Below are 20,013 nucleotides of genomic sequence, written 5' to 3' on the forward strand. Positions count from 1 at the left end.
TCCATCCATCCATCCATCCATCTGTTGGTCAGTGAGCCAGTGGGACAGACTCTGTTGCCTGCCAGCAGAGGATGGACAAGCTGGTGTGTGTGCATGCATGTGTGCATTTTCATGTATGTGCTTACACATGCATGTGAAATGCTGGAGAGAGCTGAATGACCGTTTCTGCACCACGAGGGAAGGACATATGTTTCAAAGTCAAACAGAAACACCCTGCTCCAAAGACATTCATTAAAATGAAGACAGGGAGAGCAGTCACTCACCATTATAAGTGTTCATGCACTTTTTATCTACTCAGTGAGCAGGGCATGGCCCCACCTTCAAGATGACATTAACACGTGTTCCTGAAGGAACTGCTTATCCAAAAATTGTTTTTCAGAAATTGACTGAGACAACACTCTGAAAGATGGATTCAAATGTATGCAGTGAAGAAGTGCATGTGTGTGTGTGTGTGTGTGTGTGTGTGTGTGTGTGTGTGTGTGTGTGTGTGTGTGTGTGTGTGTTATCTCTCACTTCTGAGCCAGTCCCACTGAGAGCTAAACAAAATGAAATCATATTTGTTTGATTCCATTCCAGTCAAAGTCGCCGAACTGTAGAAAAAAATAATCTCCTTTTTACTTTCATCTCTCTCTGTTTATCGCTTTCCCCCTCACCCTGCGGACCTCACAAACACACAAATGAACGAGAACACACAAGGACACACAGAGAGCGCAGCAGGGTTTTCTGATAATCACTGTATCAGTCATCCTTTGTGAAAAGGAGGTAAATTCCCCACACGGGGGAGTTTGATCAATGCCAGAGACATGTAAATCGATGTGGACATAGTCTCTGCTAGCTTGCTAGTTCTTATCCTTTATCCATCTCCCAGCCTTTCAAATTGCACTCATTACCCTTCCCATCCAAGACCAGACCTGACAGTCCTCCTCCTCTTCCTTCATCTCCTCTACCCTTCATCTATTCCCTGTGTCTCTCATTCTTTTGCTCTAATCATGTCAGTGAAGTGTGCCAATGCTGCTGACATATCCATCAGGCTGCCACTTAGAGCCCAGAGGACTCATCATTTCACACTAACAGCCACGTCCCTGGATAACCTTGGTTGTAATAGGGTCTAATGGCAGAGGTCTTCCAAGACTAAAGGTCAAAGGTCATAGTAATGGACCTCTTCAAACTTATTGCATGGGCAGATGGAGTGAGTTAGGTGTGTGTCTGTGTGTGTGTGAATGCATGTGATAACCATCTGCAGAATGAGTGATTTATCAGTGACGGGCAGGCACTGGATCCCTTTGGCAGCCAGGATTTTGTGTTGGCCTCTGAAGTGTCTTCTTGTCAACTTGTCCATCCCATCAGTTACTCCCGAAGCGAAAGATATATAAAAAAAAAGTTGGTAAGGTGACCTTGGAGTGTGGAGAGATGTGAAATGTGGATAAATCAACTGTCTTCAAAGGCAGGAGGGAGAGAGCCGAGCAGAATGTCAGTCATTGGTGTTCATTTAATTAACTGTGTATCAAATATTTGCATGTTAGGTAAATTATTCTTTTTAATTGCAAAAAAGGCAGATTAAACTGTATTCTCTAAAATGATGGAGCACAGAAACACTTTTTTGTAAACCTTAAAGAAAATGCCTCTCGTGTAGATTTGTGGGATTGGTAAACGGCAATCTATTTCAATCACTGTATTATCTAAGTCAGTTAAAGCATGCTAGTAGGGTTGGGCGATTATGGTAAAAATAAGAATCTCTATTATTTTTAGTGATATTGAAATCACAATTAATATACACAATTATTCATTTATTCAAAAACTTCAGCACTGATTTAAACACAACTCTAAAGAACCAGCAAGTGGCACATACAGTATTATTGATACACATAAGTCACACACTCGCTGGCTGTGGCTGCACATGGAACACAGAAGAGCTATGAAGCACAGGAACTTGCATACATCTACACTGTGTGGCATATTAATTGTTCTTCTTTGATTATATTGTTTTTATGATTGTCAGATGGCAAAATTGAAATCACGATTAAAATCTGATTAATTGTCCAGCCCTACATGTTAGACCACAACACCTCATAGGAGGTTTAAACTTTCAAAACATACAAAACAGTTATTAGGATTGAGAAAAGTTTTGTTACAGCTCCTATATGCAACTTTTGGATTATAATAAGTTTGGTGCTTCTTATGGACAGGGAAGTTGTCCACTCTTGTTCCTTTTGCTGATATTGCCCCTTTTATCAGTAAAAAACTTTCATCCTGCTTTGTTTCTCAGTGTAACGTATCAACGTATGTTTTCTGAGCCAAAATGTTTCAAAAGCTGTTTGTACTTGGTGTTGTTAACTGTCACCTCTAACACCCACCCTGCAGCAGCAGTTACAGGCATTAATAAAAAGTCTTCAAAAAAAAGAAGAAAAGAAAAAAAAAAAAAAAACATGGCGCAGATGGCCTTGTGGTCTGGGTCTCACCCCATGAGGTTCACCCTCGAGTGGGTGGCCCTGGTTTGAATCCAGCTTGAGCTAACCATTAGCTGGTGGAGTGGACACGGGCAAGTGCACAAGGAAACACACAACACTGCTACTGGTTAAAAGTTTTGTGAAAACAAGTTCAACCAAGAAATGCAGTAATGAGTGAATAATGAAGATAATTTGGTGCACTAATCCAGGTGGACAGCCATGATTAGCTAACAGTAATTCGCTAGTTCAACTCATTATGTCCACATATGAATACAGGACCCGTTCATTGACACATGAGCCTGTCAATAGTTGGCCAGGAGAAGGCGTCAATACTGGACAGATGTTAGGTCAGCAGGTAGGACTGGTCAACTGGAGAAAACAATATTAGCTTAAAACTTTGCAAATTAGTTCAAACCAGCTACAATAATGTGATCAGGGCACTCTTGTAATTTCCGTGGTTGCTAATTACACACTCTCCTGCTTTGAATGAATTCTTTATTTTCCCCAAGAGCCACAAATGCAAGTATTAAATCCAGAAAAATACCTACTGAGGCAACATGAATTTTCATGCAAGTATATCGTTTTACATGCAAGTACAGTGTGTCAGTGAGCAGCAACAACAACAACAAACAAAAAAAAAACAAAGAGGAAAAATATGTTCTTGAGAGTGTATTAGCACAAGAGAGTCATTAACAAATAATCCCCTTTGGGATGAAGATGAAGGAGCTGATGATGTTAAAGTATCTTCCTTCAGATGTTCACCACACTGACCACGAAAGCCAAAATATGCATCAAGATCACTCCCCATCTCATTAGTGCAGAGCATGAGCTAATTCTATTGTTTATTCATGTCAAATTAAAGTAGAGAATTTATGCATGAGCCGTAAATTAACTTAGCATGTGAATAAGGCTCAGGCATTGTGGAAACTGATTATCTACACAGTGATAATCAAATTATTTTCAAACGTTTTTATTGCTGAGAGATGCTAGGGATATAACTATAAAGATCACAAACATATTTGCTAAAGCACAACCTCCTTAGCTTAAGGGAGAATGTAAGCAGCTGTTTTTTTATAATTCATCATGTTGTGGTGATATAATAATCTTTAAACCATATCACATTTACAACTCTAAACCTGAGGTAATTCATAGTTTCGACATAACCTCTTTGATACAGTAGAATAACAAAACATTTATAAAGGTATATAATTAACCTTCATCACAGCTGTTTGTTTTTGCATAAAAACAAATTGTGAAATGCATTTAACCTTTGTTAGTTTAAGTAACTGATTCAGTTTAGACAGTGAGTGCTATCTGTGTGTGTAGTCTTTGTGTGAGTTGGTAAGTAAGAGGCATTGTTGGTGGTGCTCTTTGTGACATGCTTGTCTACAAGCTGAGATTCACCCTACAACCCTGCCTCCCTGATGTGAGACTATTAGAGACCAGATCCTGCAGCGAGAAGACAGACAGGACCCTGAGGAGAGCTGTGTGTAAGTGTGCATGTGTGTGAGTGCAAGTGTTTACTTGCACTCATAGTAAATGTGTTTTGTTGACTCTGACAAACAGCATGGAGCTGTCATTCATCTTGCCATGTATAGAAAGTTTAAAAGGACATACATGCAGCTCAACTAGTGTGCACATATACCATAGATAGTAACCGTGAGGCATGTGGTGTAAGCAGACATATCACAGCAGTGCTGCTGTAAGATGACAGTTGTCACAAATATGACACTTTATTATCCGTCAGTGGTCCCATTGGAAAGCTTTGTAGAATGAAGGACGTCTTGTGCAAATAAACAAAAGCATACAGACACATGCATATCCATAAACATGCTTTCCCATGTTTCCACATCAGTTCACAGAGAGGAGTTGTTCTTGTTTTTTTTGTTTTTTTATCTTGTTCCTACTTAGTATGCTTTTGTGCATTTACTGATGTAAATGAAGACAAGGTAAAGTGCTGCAGGCCTATATCTTACATTAAGTGAGGGCAAAGACCAACAAACAGAGGAATAAAAATCGCTCATTGATAGGCAGCATGCTTGTGCTTTCAAACTGAAGCAGTGTGGTTAAAACAGATGACAAAGACTGATTTAGAGGTAAAAATGAGAGTGCACTTTCCCTCTCTAGAGAAAATGATATATCTGAGCAATTATCTGTCCCCACTCAAAAAAGACACATAAAAGATAAATACAATACCAAAAGAGTGAGAAGAAACACTCACAAAATACACTCCAGTGGGTCCATGGGTAGTATAAAGAGGTAAGAAATCCCAGCACAAAACAAAGAAATAAACTCAGGCACAAAAAATAATATTCATCTTTAAAGGGAAACCTGGCTGATCTCCCCATGAAAGCATCACTCCACTTAAGGTTGGCTGAATTGGATAAGATGTGCCCCGTGCTCACAAAAGAGAAGCAACACCAAAGCAAAACCAGCTAAAAGAGAAAATGAAGCTCTCTCATCTATCTGACAACACAGCTGCTCCTGCCTTTGAAGGAGAGAAACAAATGCCATCAGTTTTGACTTCTGTCTGTCTCCTGTCGAGCTCAATGGGGGATCCTGAAATGCTGTGTGCTCCGCTATCCTTCATTTCATTATCTATCTGTTCTCCATCTCTGTTTTATCTCCATAAGATGTGTGAGAGGTAAAATCAGTCAAACAGTACCTTGTCGAGCTTTGTTAAGGCTTAACTAACACTTTTACATGTCTACCCAGGATGTGTTGGATCCCGAGTACTGAGCAGAACAGAGTCAAAGAGTCAACACTTGAAGTCTTAAGTCTATGTGTAGAATGAAACATTACGTGACACAGTTCAGGCTAACATTTCCTCACAAACCCCAAACATCTTGTGCCCTTTAGATAAAATCTATCTCCTGTTTCTGTTGCAGCAGCGTTTCACCAACACTCAATAAAGGCTGGGGAAAAAGTGAATATATATTGATTTAGTAGCAGCAGTGGAAACCAAATCAGAATGCTGAATGGCTTTCATGTTGACTGATAACCTCAGAGGGTTCAGCTTTGTAAGGTCCTACTGCTTCAGAAGATCTATATAATCATAAAGAAAGCAATGACAGACAGGGAAACATTTTTGAGAAAGGGAAGAAATCTGGTTTATACTTTTTTTTAAATAATGGTTAGTACTGTATGATTAAACACCCAGAGGACACTTATTAATACTTCTTCATTGTTTTGTTCTGCCAAATAGCTTAGAAGAGCAACATGTAAGAAATCTAATGAAATATTTCATGGAATTACCTAAACATGTCTGCAGAAATAAAGGAAACTATTAAATTAAGTTCATGTCTTCTCTGAAAACACAACAGACAGCATGTCCTCTTCAAAGTTTCTGTTTCCAACCAGAAAAGTCTGTTTCTATTTTTTGTACCTCAGAAGGTAAGCGGTTTCAGGGCACCCCCACAAAACCAGTCATCATGTCAAACCAACCGGTGCAGCAGTGATGGAACCTGGGAAAGTAAACTGGTTCAGATATATTATTGCTACCCAAGTTACCAAAGTCTGTATTTTTTTCTAATTAGCTCCAAGACCAGAAATGCACAAAAAGTAGGAGATATATTGTAGATGCTTGAAAACATTAGTGAGAAGTATGGATGGGTAACTTTCACATTTGAAATAATTCAGTACCAATTAGGGATAGACTGATTTTCAGCCGGGCTGATTATCAGGGCCGATATTTGGCATTTTGGGGCATATCGGCATTTGCCTTTTTTCAAATCCAATGGCCGATATGAAACCCGTTCATAACTGTGTTGATGCTTCTCTGCACAGTTTGCAGAGTTTCTCCCTGTCTACCCTATGGAAGCCCTCGATGGTCATTTAAAATCAGTCATGTAAAACTAAACAGAATATTAATTCCACTGCATTACATGCCTGTAGAAAGCAGCACGAACTCAATTCTGTCCAGTTTTATTGCAGTTACATAGAAATTTAAGGAAACTTTATTTACTGTAGAAAACTTTAGCTATTTGTTTTTTATAAAGTTTTCATTTAACTTTATAAAACATGCAGCTAAGCCTGGGGGCTGTTAAATAAACATATTCCTGAAGGCATTTGAATGCAGTTAAGTGTTGGAGTTTGTATTGTTCAAAATTTTTTACGCCAATATTTTCACTTTGACGGAAAATGAATATCCGCTTCGAAAATCGGTTATTGGCCTCCTTTACTACAAATAATCAGTATTGTTTCGGCCCAAAAAAATTTTATACCGGTCTATCTCTAGTACCGATGCCCAGTACCTGGCATCAGTGTCAGTGTTTAACTGTACCAATTTTCAGTACTTGTTTGTGTTAACGTGGTAATAAATTTTTATATGTTTAATAATAAACTCTCAAAAATTTTCAATTTAACACATCTGTTCCTCAATAACTAACTTTGCAATGCTGTGTTTAAGGTACCTTAACATGGTAACTTTTGATTTAAAGTGAACCTGTTATCGGTACTACAGACAGAATTCTGTACCTATACAAGTACCTAATTCAGTACCCATTCCTGGTGAGAAGTTAGAGAGCAGCTAGACTTGGCAGGAACTCCTGGAGCCCTTTTAGCAACATTAATAAAGAAAAAAAAAACCACACAAGCTCATATAGCTTGACTCTGGAAGGGACAGAGAAAAAAAACCCTCATATGTGAGGGACACTGAATTGCCCATGCCTGTGGTTGTCCACAGCCAACACAAGACAGTGCTATAATTTGTATTGATGTTTGTTGTTTTAACAACAAGTCAAATCTGTGTTTGGTAAGTGATGAGACATCGACACCATGGCCCAAACCAGACAATACCTCCTGCACAGACATCATCGCCAGCACAAGACATTAAAATGTCACTTCATTCGACATGAGGAAGTGAAGTTGTGTCTGTCATTATAAACCATCCATAATCCTTCTACTATTTATTGCTCAAAATTGAATTCATTCATCTTTAGACAAATGGACAAATGTATAAATCACTGAGAGAATCAACAAACAGAGTTTATAATTCCACTGTTTCCCCTCTGCAGTCAGCCGAATGGCAAAATCGTAGTGTCTGCTAAGCCCTGGCTTCTGGCTCTGCACCGTATAAAGCTGATGGATCAACATGCAGGGGCAGAACATATGAAACCCATTTATTTCCAGCAGTGTCTGTTTTGTCTCTGAGGCAGCACCAACACGTGCACACTAGGAGGACGCACAAAAACACAAATGCACACAATATAAAGTTAAAGAGAATGTGTGAGTGTGTGTGTGTGTGAGAGAGACATTTCTATATCAAACCCACTCCCGGCACAACAGAGATGGGAAAGAATGGCCAATCTATAATCATTAGAGGGGGGGAGTAGAGATGGCAGAGAGAGAAAGCTACAGTGCTGTCAGCGAGGTGTCGGGATAACAAGATTAGACCTTCTGTGATTCATCTGTGGCCATGGCATCCTGCGCCTCACCCGCCCACCAGAAGCTCAGTCAGTTTTTGTACTCAACCTTTATTTCTGGCAATTCTCAGTGCTCTTTACTCAAACTATTTTGGAAGCTGTCCATTTGAGAGTTGGTTTCCATTGTGTTATAATCCAAAAAACAGCTCTCTCTAAAAATATGTCACTATTTAACTCAAATATCTACTCTCAGTCTGACAAGTCTAGTCTATTACCATTTTTTGACATGGCCAATATCAGTATAATGTAGAATCACAGATTTAATGCATTTTCTGATATGACAACCATGACATGTCACACTCCTGATAAGTAATACTCCATAACTGTCATATTGTCCAGTGCAGTCCAGACTCCACATTAGCTCTGTTCTTGTTTTTATGTTTTAAAACGCTGTTTTTACTTTTCAGTAAAAGGTTTTTGTATTGGCAAGAGTCTGGAGGGGACTGAACAATCTCTAAGATCAATCAGTATGGCAGGAAAATGTATGATATGACACAATAAAACAAGATATTATATGAAATGGTACCATACAACACAATACAATACATTAAGATACAGAAGTGTATAATATGACACAGTACAGCTTAAGTATCAGCTGACATTGGTGATACAAATAAGCAAACTAACTGGTTAAACAATCTTAATTACTCAATGAGAGGACAAGACTTGGAATTATGTCTAGGCATCATCAGGCTTTTTTAACTTAAAAACAACACATAAATATATTCTACAATTAAACAATACCCATAACTTAAGTGAATCCTTACTCTAGATGGATTTATTATAACTTAACCTCTTCATGTTGAGTGGATCAGTCAGGAGTTAAAATTACTGTGGAAAAATCTTTGCCACATGAGAAGGAAAAGACAAACATTGAATAACATCCATGTGCATTCCTTAACAGAACATGCCATTATACAAGGATGTCCTTAACAGCAACTGAAATTAAGTCCCTAGTTTGTGATTTGTGGAAGTTTTCAGCTCGTAGTGCTGGGGATGGGTACCTTTCACATTTGAAATGATACAGTACTGATGCCTGGTATCTGGTAATTGGTACTTGTACTCCACGGTAAAAATTTTCAGTCCTTTTGTGTGTGTTAAGGTGGTAATATATTTATTTTTTTAATCATAAAATCGCAAAGTTCTTCAATTAAACATATTTATTTCTCAATATATAAACTTGCAATGCTGTGTTCATGACAAGTATGGAAAATTGCCGACCCTTCCACTACCTCACAGTCACAAGGATGTGTTAAGATATCGAAACATGGTACTGTTTGATTGTACATGAATCAGTATTCGGTATGGAATTCGGTCAATACCTATAAAAGTACCCAATTAGGTACCCATCCCTAATCTTTGTCCTTTAAAACACTCGTGGCTCTAATAGTGGGCCTGGGAGGGCCTGAACCCACCCATTTTAGGCATGGGCCCACCCATTTTGACCACACAGAGACAGCTTCTCAGCCAGTGAGTGGGTTGTATCCCCACGTGTGGCCTCTTTGTCTGTGATCAAAGAGAGAGGCTGATCGTCACCAGCAAGTCATCCAATCAAATGAATGACATTCACGCGCCGGCTTTTCAAGCATCAAGCTCCAAAACAGATAGCGGTAAACACGTAGCTTTATCTTAAACATGGCAAAGCAAAGCAGCTTGCTTTCATTGAAATTCACGCAAAAAATGCCCTGAAAAGCAGGAAAATCCTGCCATTTTAAGTAAAAGTACCTCTGACGAGTTACCATCCAGCCCCGCCACCTTCTCTCCATCATGTCCTTCCGTACCCAACCCCTCACAATAGCAAGGTAAGTAACAGATAGGCTAAGGTTAACGTTATTATCTGGCCATGACAAAGATCTAAATCATTTTCAGTCTTTTTATGTAGGCTACTGAATATTTAAAAGAGATAAATTAAGCTAGGCTTACTGCCAAGGGGAGTGTTTTTTCACATCAGCACTGAGCTGACAGCAACACAAGAGTCACGCAGGTTGGCTACTGAGTCAAACCCGTGACAAAGAAAAGGGAGCCTTTTTTTTTTTTTACATTTGTGCTTTTTTTAACTGGCCCATCCAGTTTTCTGGAGGCCCATCTTAAATCAAAATCCTGGCCACGCTAGTGCTTTGAAACATGTGCGTTGCTGTTGGAGCTATAGGAGTTAGAAACAAGAGTAAAGTATCTATTAACTGCCTCAATGGCTGCCTTCCTCCATGGAACCTTAGCTCTCTACCAAGCAAAGTGCGCAGACATACTGAGGGTGATCATGCAGTAGGCACAAATGGTGATGGTAAATGCAGAATATTATAGAACTGAGCTGAATAGACCTGCCTTGAATCAGCCCCACTGATTGTTCCTTTGTCACTCATACCTGATCTGTCTTTTGGAGTCAGTGTCCGACTTTCACCTGACACACATGGGCATCTTGTCTGAAAGCACTCAAGTCCCACTGTTTTCTCTGTACTCCTATGTTGACCAGTGAATGGGATGTGTGGCAGTTTGTCTGGAAGAACCCAACCTAGTTCAATGAAACTGTAAATTAAGTTTAGCACAATGAATTTAGAGTTCTTTAAGTTAAATTGTGTCCTCATACATCAGTGTATCTGAAGTGATGCAGCCGTCTTCTGCTGTCGTAATGCCTTGTTTTTCTCAGCTCTCATACCTGGTGTCCCTAGTATAGCACTCAATTATTTGCTTCAGGGGGCAATTAAACTGATAGCCTCTCTATTCCTGAACTCAATGTTTCGGTCTCCCTCTTTTTTACACACAAACACACTCCACAGTGTAATGACTGACATCAAGGACAGAGCCAGCAAGCCACGAGTAACCTTGCAAAGCTAAAAAAACACATCAAAACAGCGCAGCTTTGTAGAGATATCCCCTTTACAAGACAGCAATCCAAAGTCTTCTAACTTCATGTTCAGCATCCTTTCTAACCCTCCAACACATACTCATTTCTCCCCTCTATCTGCCCGCGTCCTGCACTTCATCCCTCCTCCCCCTCTCCTCCTGTCTCTCTCTGGGCTTGGGGACAGTGGAGTGACTTTGAAGTCACGCTGCTTCAGGAGCAGAGCGAGCCGCTTTGGCTAATTAGTTGTCCTTATCCCAACAGCAGAAGCCACCACCAGCTTCCTGGCTCAGGGGGAGAAACAGAGCGAGCATCAACAGCAACAACCAACTGCTGCGTGCTAAAGATACCCTCCTCCTTCTGCTTGTTGTTAGCGCTAGTGGCTAGCGACAATTTTACTCACCCCAAGACTAAACTGTGGATTAGTGGTATTGCTCCACTCAGCATAATGATAGGTAATATGGTGTGAAAAGTGTACAGTGAATCCTTTGCTTTTGGGGAAAGCTTGTCGGACCATAAGTTGACTGCAGGGGCATGATTTAACTTGGAGTCTGTTTCTTTCTTTCATGTCAGCATCACCAGTATCACCATAAATTTTCTGGTATGAGCCGATGTGAGGTATTGTGATGGCAGACTCATAGATTTACAAAGCTCAGCAGTATGTACTAAAGCCCTCAGGCAAAAAGGGAATCGTGTGTGCTGTAACTTTCAAGTGATATCTATAAAGTTGTCACACAGCTGCCTGAATCTGGAATATTTCTTACTGAGGTTTTATGTTCAAGAGCATGCAAGCAGCTCCATCGTATATATATATATATATATATAAAGTATATACAGTACATACTGTGAACAGGATTTGTTTGGGTTTTTTCTGCACATTGGCCTCCTTGACAGATTCTCTTTTCCTATTTATCACTTAACCTTGATGTTTGTGGCATATATTTGGTATGAATGTCCCATCGATAGTGCAAAAAAAAAAAAAAAAAACAACCTTGACCCTGATAGGAAACGCAAGTATAGACGTGGTGTACCTACTAAAGCCTCTGTGTTATCTTGTCCCAGCAGGGCTTCTCTCAACATGTCCACCTTTCTCTCCTGAGCCCTGCTCTCTTTTGCCTCCCCCCACAGCCCCACAGCACAGAGACATGGCAGAGAGGGAAACAGAGAGAGCAAGGGCTGGCTGAGTTTCAGAAACATTAAATACTCCCTGGAGATACACACACATGCCCACACATACAGCGCTGGTTCTGGGCTTCTCCGCGTATCGGATCACCACCCTTCATTCTGTTTGGCTTCAGTGCCAATGACTGCTGACATGCTGTCATATGTGCACATACTGTTTATTCACTCTCTGTCTGTTTCTTTCTAATCATCTGAGACATGACAGGCAGCCACTACCCACTGACGGACCCTCTTATTAATATTCAACTAACTCCATTGTTAGATTTTCTTCTAAGTAGTGAAAAGAAACAGTGGGCTGCGCTTGCTCTTTGAAGTAGTCAAGGCTCGTTCCCTGGTAACAAACTGACATAAAGTTCATAGACAAATTCATTATCCGAGACAATTCAATGTCTTGCCCGTCCGTGGTGTCGTAGCCTGTGGGTCTGAGAGCTAAAGAGTTCAACATTACTTAAACAAAGTTCAACCCACACATAGCAGAGGAAAGACTTCTCTGCTAGACAGTCTGAGACAATTAATTCAACCCGTCTCCTCATCCCTGTAGACCCTGACTCTCAAGGCTAGCCAGTGAAGAACAGACAAAGAGGGATGATGTGTGTCATGGAGGATGTGTCCATGCACATACATGTAAATATGAATGTGTGTCTTCTTGTGTTTGAATATTCTTATGAGCTTTTGTGTGCATGTGAATGTGTTTTTCTGAGTGTATGCATGAATGCATGCGTGTCATCAGCATAAAGCTGCACATACACACACACACACACACACACACACACACACACACACACACACACACACACACACACACACACACACACACACACACACACACACACACACACACACACACACATACATACACCTGTCCAGAAGAAGCAGATTCTCCCCTAATGGCACCATGGGGACCCAAGATATTAGCATATTAAAAGGTGACATTTCACAGTCTGAGCCTTGCAGTAGAGTTCAGCTCGATGACTCTGACAGCATGACAGGCACACAGGTAGGACGAAGAACAGACTTGGAAGACTGTGGAGTGAAATGTAATGGGAATATGGGGGAAATGGCTGGAAAAAAATGTCAAGCCATGGTTGGAACATTAATAATGGAGAGTGGATCCGTTAGCTGTGCACAATGTTAGGTTTAAAATTAAAGGCAACAAACAAAAAGTTAAGGCTATGTCCCATAATTCACAGCATGTTGGCTGAGCAGCTTGTAAAATAATACTGGCATCAAAGAACTCTGTTTCAAAGGGCATTGTACAAAATAACATTCTGTGAAAATGCTGAAGGTTTGATGAAAGTATATTAATTATATTTCCATGTAAAGTATGAACTACAAAAAAGTGCTAACATACCATAAAGCCCTGTATTTCTGTCATAGTAGTACTCTTAAAGTGATACTCTGGGATGGAACACGTTGGGTCCTATCACAAGGTTTAGGGCAGAAATTACCCCTACAGCAGTGATTTTGTGCAGCAGAAGCCCAGGGCGCTTGCACCAAACACCCCCTCCCTGCTCGTCAGCCAGTTTCTTCTGCACTCAGACGGGGCCATATTTTACTTGACCAGAAACACAAATAAACGGACTCCCACCGAAAAAATCTGATATTGGTCTGCATTCACGCTTTATTGAGAGAATTTTCGCGCGTTACTTTCACACAAAAACACAGCTAAATAAGGCTCTAGTTCTCATTGTCTTGTAAAATGGCGCTACCTCCGCTGCAGAGCCACAGCTGGCTACGAGGCGCTCGCCGCTTAGTGTATCAGTCCACGCGCGCAGCGTGCCAGATATAAACAAACGCAGGTAGTCTGCCAGAACAAATAGAGACACGATGAGAACTAGAGTCTTATTTAGCTGTGTTTTTGTGTGAAAGTAACGCGCTGAAAATTCTCTGAATAAAGCGTGAATGCAGACCGATATCAGATTTTTTTGGTGGGAGTCCGTTTATTTGTGTTTTTGGTGAAGTAAAATATGGCCCCATCTGAGTGCAGAGGAAACCAGCAGAGGAGCAGGAAGGGGGTGTTTGGTGCGAGTGCTCTGGGCTTCTGCTGCACAAAATCGCTGCTGTAGGGGTAATTTCTGCCCTAAACCTTGTGATAGGACCCAACTTGTATCACTTTAATGCTGTATACTATACTCACTAAAACAAGCATGTACATACACACACAAATCTGTGCACATGATCCAAAATGTGAAAAAATAAATTAATTGAAAAATAAATAAATATATAAATGTAAAGGACCTCAGTGTCTCTTGGCTTACTTACACACAACACCATCCCTACCATGCATATGAACACACACCTCCTGGTACACACACACACCAGGGGCCGGCAGTTGAGAGTAGTGTGACAATGGCTGGGTTCAGTAATTGGCTCTGAACTGCAGCTTCAGCAAAACTCTTGGACCTGTCGGAAACCTGTCAGTGCTTGGCATCTGTTTCTATCACTTTCCCTCACAGGGCAGCACAATGTGAGCCACCTGGGCCGGGCACATTATCCTGCCGTCCTCCCCTCTGCTGTCACATGTTACTATACTTTCAGCAACTCCTTCTTCTGCGACTAATAATACTTCTGTCAGTGCTGAGGCAACAGAAATGACCCGTCTCTCCCTCTGCAGAATATTAGACTGCACGCTGAGCCAAGTAAGAGATGAAAGGAGAGAGTTTTCTTGAGCAAGAAAGCAATGTGTGAAAAAAAGAGTCAGGAGACAATGAACCAGCAAGAAGCTGATTAATACCGACTGTTTATCAAACAGCAATATCCGAGCGCAGAGAGCTTTTCATCTAAAGTCTAATGAGGCTGCTGCAGAAGTGATGCAAAACGGAGGGATTTTCCATTTGCGGGTAACCTGTGTGGTGAGTAAACGCACCTCTTTCCCACTTTCCAGCTCATAAGCAAACAATTACAGTGGGCGCTCCTCTCTGTGTGTGTCCTGTGACAGACAATTTTCAGGTTGTAGCATCTTGTTGTCCTCTATCTACATGCTCCTTTTGGTTTCCCTACAACCTTTCCATCAACACAAGGGCCAATTTTGCTACATGCCAATTTTGACGGCACTGAATAGAGCTGCCCAGCAGGAGACCTGGGATGTAATCAGAAAAAAACCTCCTCTGTTCTCTTCAAAAAGAAAAAAAAGGGCAGTGTGGGTAACAGCAAAATTATACATAGGTGTGTCTGACCTAGAACATTTAGAAGTGCTTCATAGTAAGGGCACAGCAGTTAAAGAAGCTTACACCATTTATTGTTGTGTTACTTAAAGGTTTCTTTGAGGATCAAAGTCCTCTTGTTTCACATTTAAACAGAACACAAAAAACCCAGCTGCTTCAAAGACCCACTGTCACCAGATTCCACTTTTCATTTGACTTATTATGATAGCATTTTTGCAAAATCAGCCTCTGATTTATGTAGCAATTTAAATTCCACTCGAGCAGTCCATCTCTCTAATTTTTAAAACGCTTGCTGGCAGTCAGCCCAGATTTGATGTGTCAAAGTGGTGGCTCTTTTAAGGACACCACTTCTCATTCACAGTCCAACATCTCTTAAGTGTTTCTTCAGACATCCCAGCATTAAGATTTTTGGAAAAAAAAGAGGACGGATGTTCAGGAAAAAAAAAAAAAAAAGGCTGAGCCAAACTTGATGAGGAGAAGGCAAGTGATAACCTCTCAGTCATAATAACAAGGTGATGAAGCAGTTTCAAAAAGGCAGTTTTGAAAAGGGTTGAAACATACCTTCATTAGTACTGATTCGCTGAGTTTCTCACGGTTGACAATCTTTATGGCGACTTTCTGGCATGTTACACAGTGGACTCCAAGCTTCACCAACCCTGCAGAAACAAACAGGAAAGCACACGATGTAAAGAGCAGCTTTAGTAAGCACATTTCACATGTACGGACAAAAAAAAGTCATGCAGAGAAAATTAAAGCTCTGTTTGGGCCTTGCACTGATGACCTCATGTACAGAATGCTGATAATGACTTTTGAGTCCACAGTTTCTTACACAAACTACCCTCTGGGGTTTATTTGAGTCATAAAGGCAGTAAGTGAGTGAGCCATTTATGTTATTGATTCCTATAATGCTCTAAACTGCTGCGATCCAGTCGTGTTGAGTTAGCTCAAACAGACAATAAAAATGTAGTGGTAACAAATAGAGACATTGCAGAGCCAAAAGGTCAGCTGTTCAATGGGAGTCGGTATTGACCAGAGCACAGAAATGACGAGAATGAAGCAACAACGCAGCAACCTGTAGGAGAGTAAATAAAGATGTGACATTTCAGAAACCCTACACAAACCTTTTTTTTCCAACTATCCACAACACTTCAGTCCGCTCTCCTGAGATTCACATACTGTCTGCTCTCGTTTTAGTGGCAAAATCAAAACTTGCACAGCACAAATCTTGTGATTTGCTACAGAAACAGAAAAATCTTCTCTGCCTTGCTTCAGAAAATGTCCCTTGGCACGCCTCGTTAAATGATCAGCAGCAAACGCTGCAGAACAAAAGCAGGGATGCACCGATGAGTGTACAGTTACAGTGGAACAAAGTGATGTGTGTTTGTCTATATCTGATACAGGGGAGCCATGATGACAGCACAAATCCATTTTCTGCCTGAAACCACAGGGCAGCACACAACATTGGAGAGATGTTTGCATCAGATATGATACCTTCAAACTGAAACAAACACCCACAAACAAATGCTCACTCTCTTTTAACGATTTCCCAAACGTCCCCGTGGTGCTGCTGGGATTTGGAGACGACAGGAGATGATTTGAAACACTGTAGACCAAAAAACATGTGAGCTCTCAAAGTGTTCATACACCTGATTTACAGAAACCCAGAAGTGGAGTAATGCGAAAGGTTTGATTTGTTGCCACTCTTGGTTTAACAGAGATGAAAATGTGATGAAATGTTACTAAAGCATGACTGAGACAGTAATAGTGTAGCTACGACAACAAGCATGCCCATGGAAAGCGAAGTCTGATTCCTCCACACGCAATAAGAGAAAGTCAATGGGCTCAGAGGAGGCGCTGAAATGTAGAAACTAAAGAAATGTCAAGGAGGGGAGAGATATGGAGGAGAAAGGAGAAGTAAATAGAGAGAAAGAGCACATGAAAGATGAAAGACAAAAGTGCAAAAGATTGTGAAGTAGTGATGGCACATTATTCAAATGGCAGGCCACAGATAATTAAGCAATAATGGAGAGCAATGTGTGGGAGTGAGGCTCTGGCTTGGGAGTTGAGGGGCCGCGGGGGCCGGGTGAGGAGACACATCGAGGAGAGGAGGTGTGAGAGAGCGCGAGGGGGATGACAAAGCAAGAAGAGGAAGCAAATACTAAAGAGAGGAAGATGAAAATTTAAACAGATTTAGAAAAGAGGACGAAACAGTCAAGCAGGAGGGAGGACAGCAGACAAACCCATTAGCCTTGATGGTAATCATATGTTAATAGTGGCAATAGAGAAGCTCATAAGTCACAATAAACACATTAAAGAGAAAATATCTGCCTGCAAATATGTGAAAAGTTAACTGGATTATTCGCCTCCATATCCATCTTCCTCTGTTGCCTGCATTTGTGTTAACAGAGGGTACATTAGCAAGAGGGAAATGTGCACAGATAGACAGTACATTATGATTTTACAACCACTTAGTGTGTACGGGCTGAAATGAGCTCCTACATGGAAGTTCAGTGCATAATACCGGAGGATATAAGGCATGAGCCCTCTTTACCATATACATAAACATTATGACTCCAAACAATAAAACTGATGGTCATGGCAAACACATTACAAGCCTTGATCATAAAATGTATCAGCGAAGGATAAAATGGCCCCAACAGCCCTGATGTCAGTCCATTAAAATATCTGCAATGGCTACAAACCCATACCTACATTTTGAGCTATAATTTGTAGGACAGAGACCAGTTATAGAAACTCGATACAACTGAAACCTAGATACAGAGAAACCTCTTATTCTACAGCCTGGATTAGTAAGACTTGCTAACCCCCTTCACGATGGACAGATCATGAGGAGCAGTGACAGTATCTACAGTCAATGCTGTGGATCTGTTAAAGGCTGATATCATCAGACATATGTGCCCACCTGCTGGGAGTGAAAATGTTGTGTTCCATCCACCCAGAGCAGCTAGCAAACTTTTAACACTGAATTTAACATGTTACTAACACCAGCACGCTTGTTTTTTTGTGTGATCAGTCATCAGAATTACTATTTCTATTGTGTTGTCAAGTTCAACATGATCACAACCAGGGATGCAAACAATTAATTGATTATCAATTAACTGCTGATGAGAAATTACTTGATAAAAATAAATTAATATAAATTTATCAATTAATCTTGTTTTAACCCGTAATTCCCCGCCAGCCCGCATGAGGGCGCGCTTTGGGCCAGACGTTGATGCACACACGGGAACACAAGAGAAGCAGACCTTTCACAACAACAACAAGACAAACGAAAAGACGTGGACAACTTTCTCAAAGATCCACCACCACTCCTCGACTGAAGTCCTGCAGCCTGATGGAAGGTAAAAAAAGTCTGTCCCTGCTGAGCGAGTGTTTTCAGCAGCTGTTCTGACTGTGAACAGGCTGCACACAAGGCTCGCTCCTGACCAGTGTCAGGGGGCGGCCCGCCCCTCCTGAAAGTCAAGTTAATTTTACTTTCAATATAGCACCAGATCACAGCAGTAGTGATTCAGAGTTACCTTTGTCATAAATCAGGTCTATACCTTGTTTTTTTTTAATTTGACAGACTAAATAGCCATATCCATCTGATTTACATGACTTGATGTTATTTGTACATTATCAGGTTCACATTTCTCCTTGCACTGTTTCGTGTATGGCAAAGTTCTGCCCCATCGTGTTCACAGACACACAAACATGTGAAAGCATTTACACACAGAGACAAGTTAAGATGCAACACTTGCTCCCCTGACAGTGCACTTTTTTTATTTTCATGTTTCAAGTAGCCTTTAAGAAGCCTTGTTGTTGCATTGTTCTATTTGTGAATGTGTTGTTCCCTGCTGTAAAGAGCAATTATTATGTAAGGAATATGATTTGCATTTTCTTTTTCATAAGAAAGATAGCTTTTTCGTAGAAAGGAACCGATTGATTTAAGGGAAAATTCAGCTTTCCGGAAAAATTGCCGCTTATCCATTAATCGATCATCAATCGATAAGATGAAACAATTATCAATTAATGAATAACTTAATAATTTGCATCCCTTATCACAATTGTTTCAAAGCTGCCAGTGTTTCAGTTTTATAAGTGACCTCGTTAAATGGTGACTTCAGTGAAATGTGTCAGTGCTGTGGTTACAACAGCTGCTGGGACACAGATAGAGTCCTCAAAGTGAATGCATCCTAGTTTAGTTTTAATTATGTTGTCTTCATAAACTTAACAGGAGCCACCAAATATCAGTTTTTCAACTGCTGACAAATGCAATGGTAACTTAATTTCACAGTTGATTATTTTTATGTGAAAGAAATAAAAGACAATGATGTAATACAATCAAATGAAAAATAAATTCTGTATAATTTCATTACTTTATGGATATTACAACCCAGCATGCATGGTTATCTTAGCCAATAGATGTTTTACATAAAAAGAAAACACATTAGGCTTAGACTTATATTTCTCAACTTGAATTATGTCTGTCAGAAGCAATACTACTGTGCATTATTCTACACATCACAAAATATTCATTAAACTACAAGCCAGTACTGTTTCAGATTTGCTTTTCTGTCATTCAAGATGGGGAAACTTGTTCTCATTTATAAACTATGATGATATCAAAGAGGATTTAGGCAAACATGCATAGCAGACTGAATGCTGGGCCTGAAACTGAGCTTTTCACCTCTTTCCCAAAACTTTCCCACGGCATATTTTTTATAGATTTGAAGATGTTTGTTGACAGACTTGTTTATAAGCCAAATAGCCCATCTAAGCAACATACACAGCTTGTTTATGTACCAGTTACCATCTATCAGTTAACTGAAGGCAGCAGTGTCAAGGCTGCCTAAAGAATCTTGATTTTCTTATTCATCCTCATAAACACAGGCCACAATTTCTTTATCTCTACCTTTCAGGTATGTATTTAATGACAAGCTAATGACACTAATTTA

General features: G+C 40.4%; 1 protein-coding gene across 2 annotated transcripts in view; it reads right to left on the minus strand.

Annotated features, from left to right (window-relative positions):
* Window positions 1-20,013, minus strand: part of brsk2a (BR serine/threonine kinase 2a) — a 208,513-nt gene that overhangs the window by 65,073 nt on the left and 123,427 nt on the right. For both annotated transcript variants that reach the window (XM_074677978.1, XM_074677977.1), the window contains exon 2: window positions 15,617-15,711. In XM_074677978.1, coding sequence (XP_074534079.1) covers window positions 15,617-15,711 — 95 coding nt within the window. The remainder of the gene's footprint in view (window positions 1-15,616; window positions 15,712-20,013) is intronic.

The sequence above is a fragment of the Halichoeres trimaculatus genome, unplaced genomic scaffold (genome assembly GCF_033239565.1).
Source record: "Halichoeres trimaculatus isolate MK-OKI-2021-1 unplaced genomic scaffold, fHalTri1.1 fHalTri1_scaffold_10, whole genome shotgun sequence".
In the NCBI taxonomy this organism is placed as follows: Eukaryota; Metazoa; Chordata; class Actinopteri; order Labriformes; family Labridae; genus Halichoeres; species Halichoeres trimaculatus.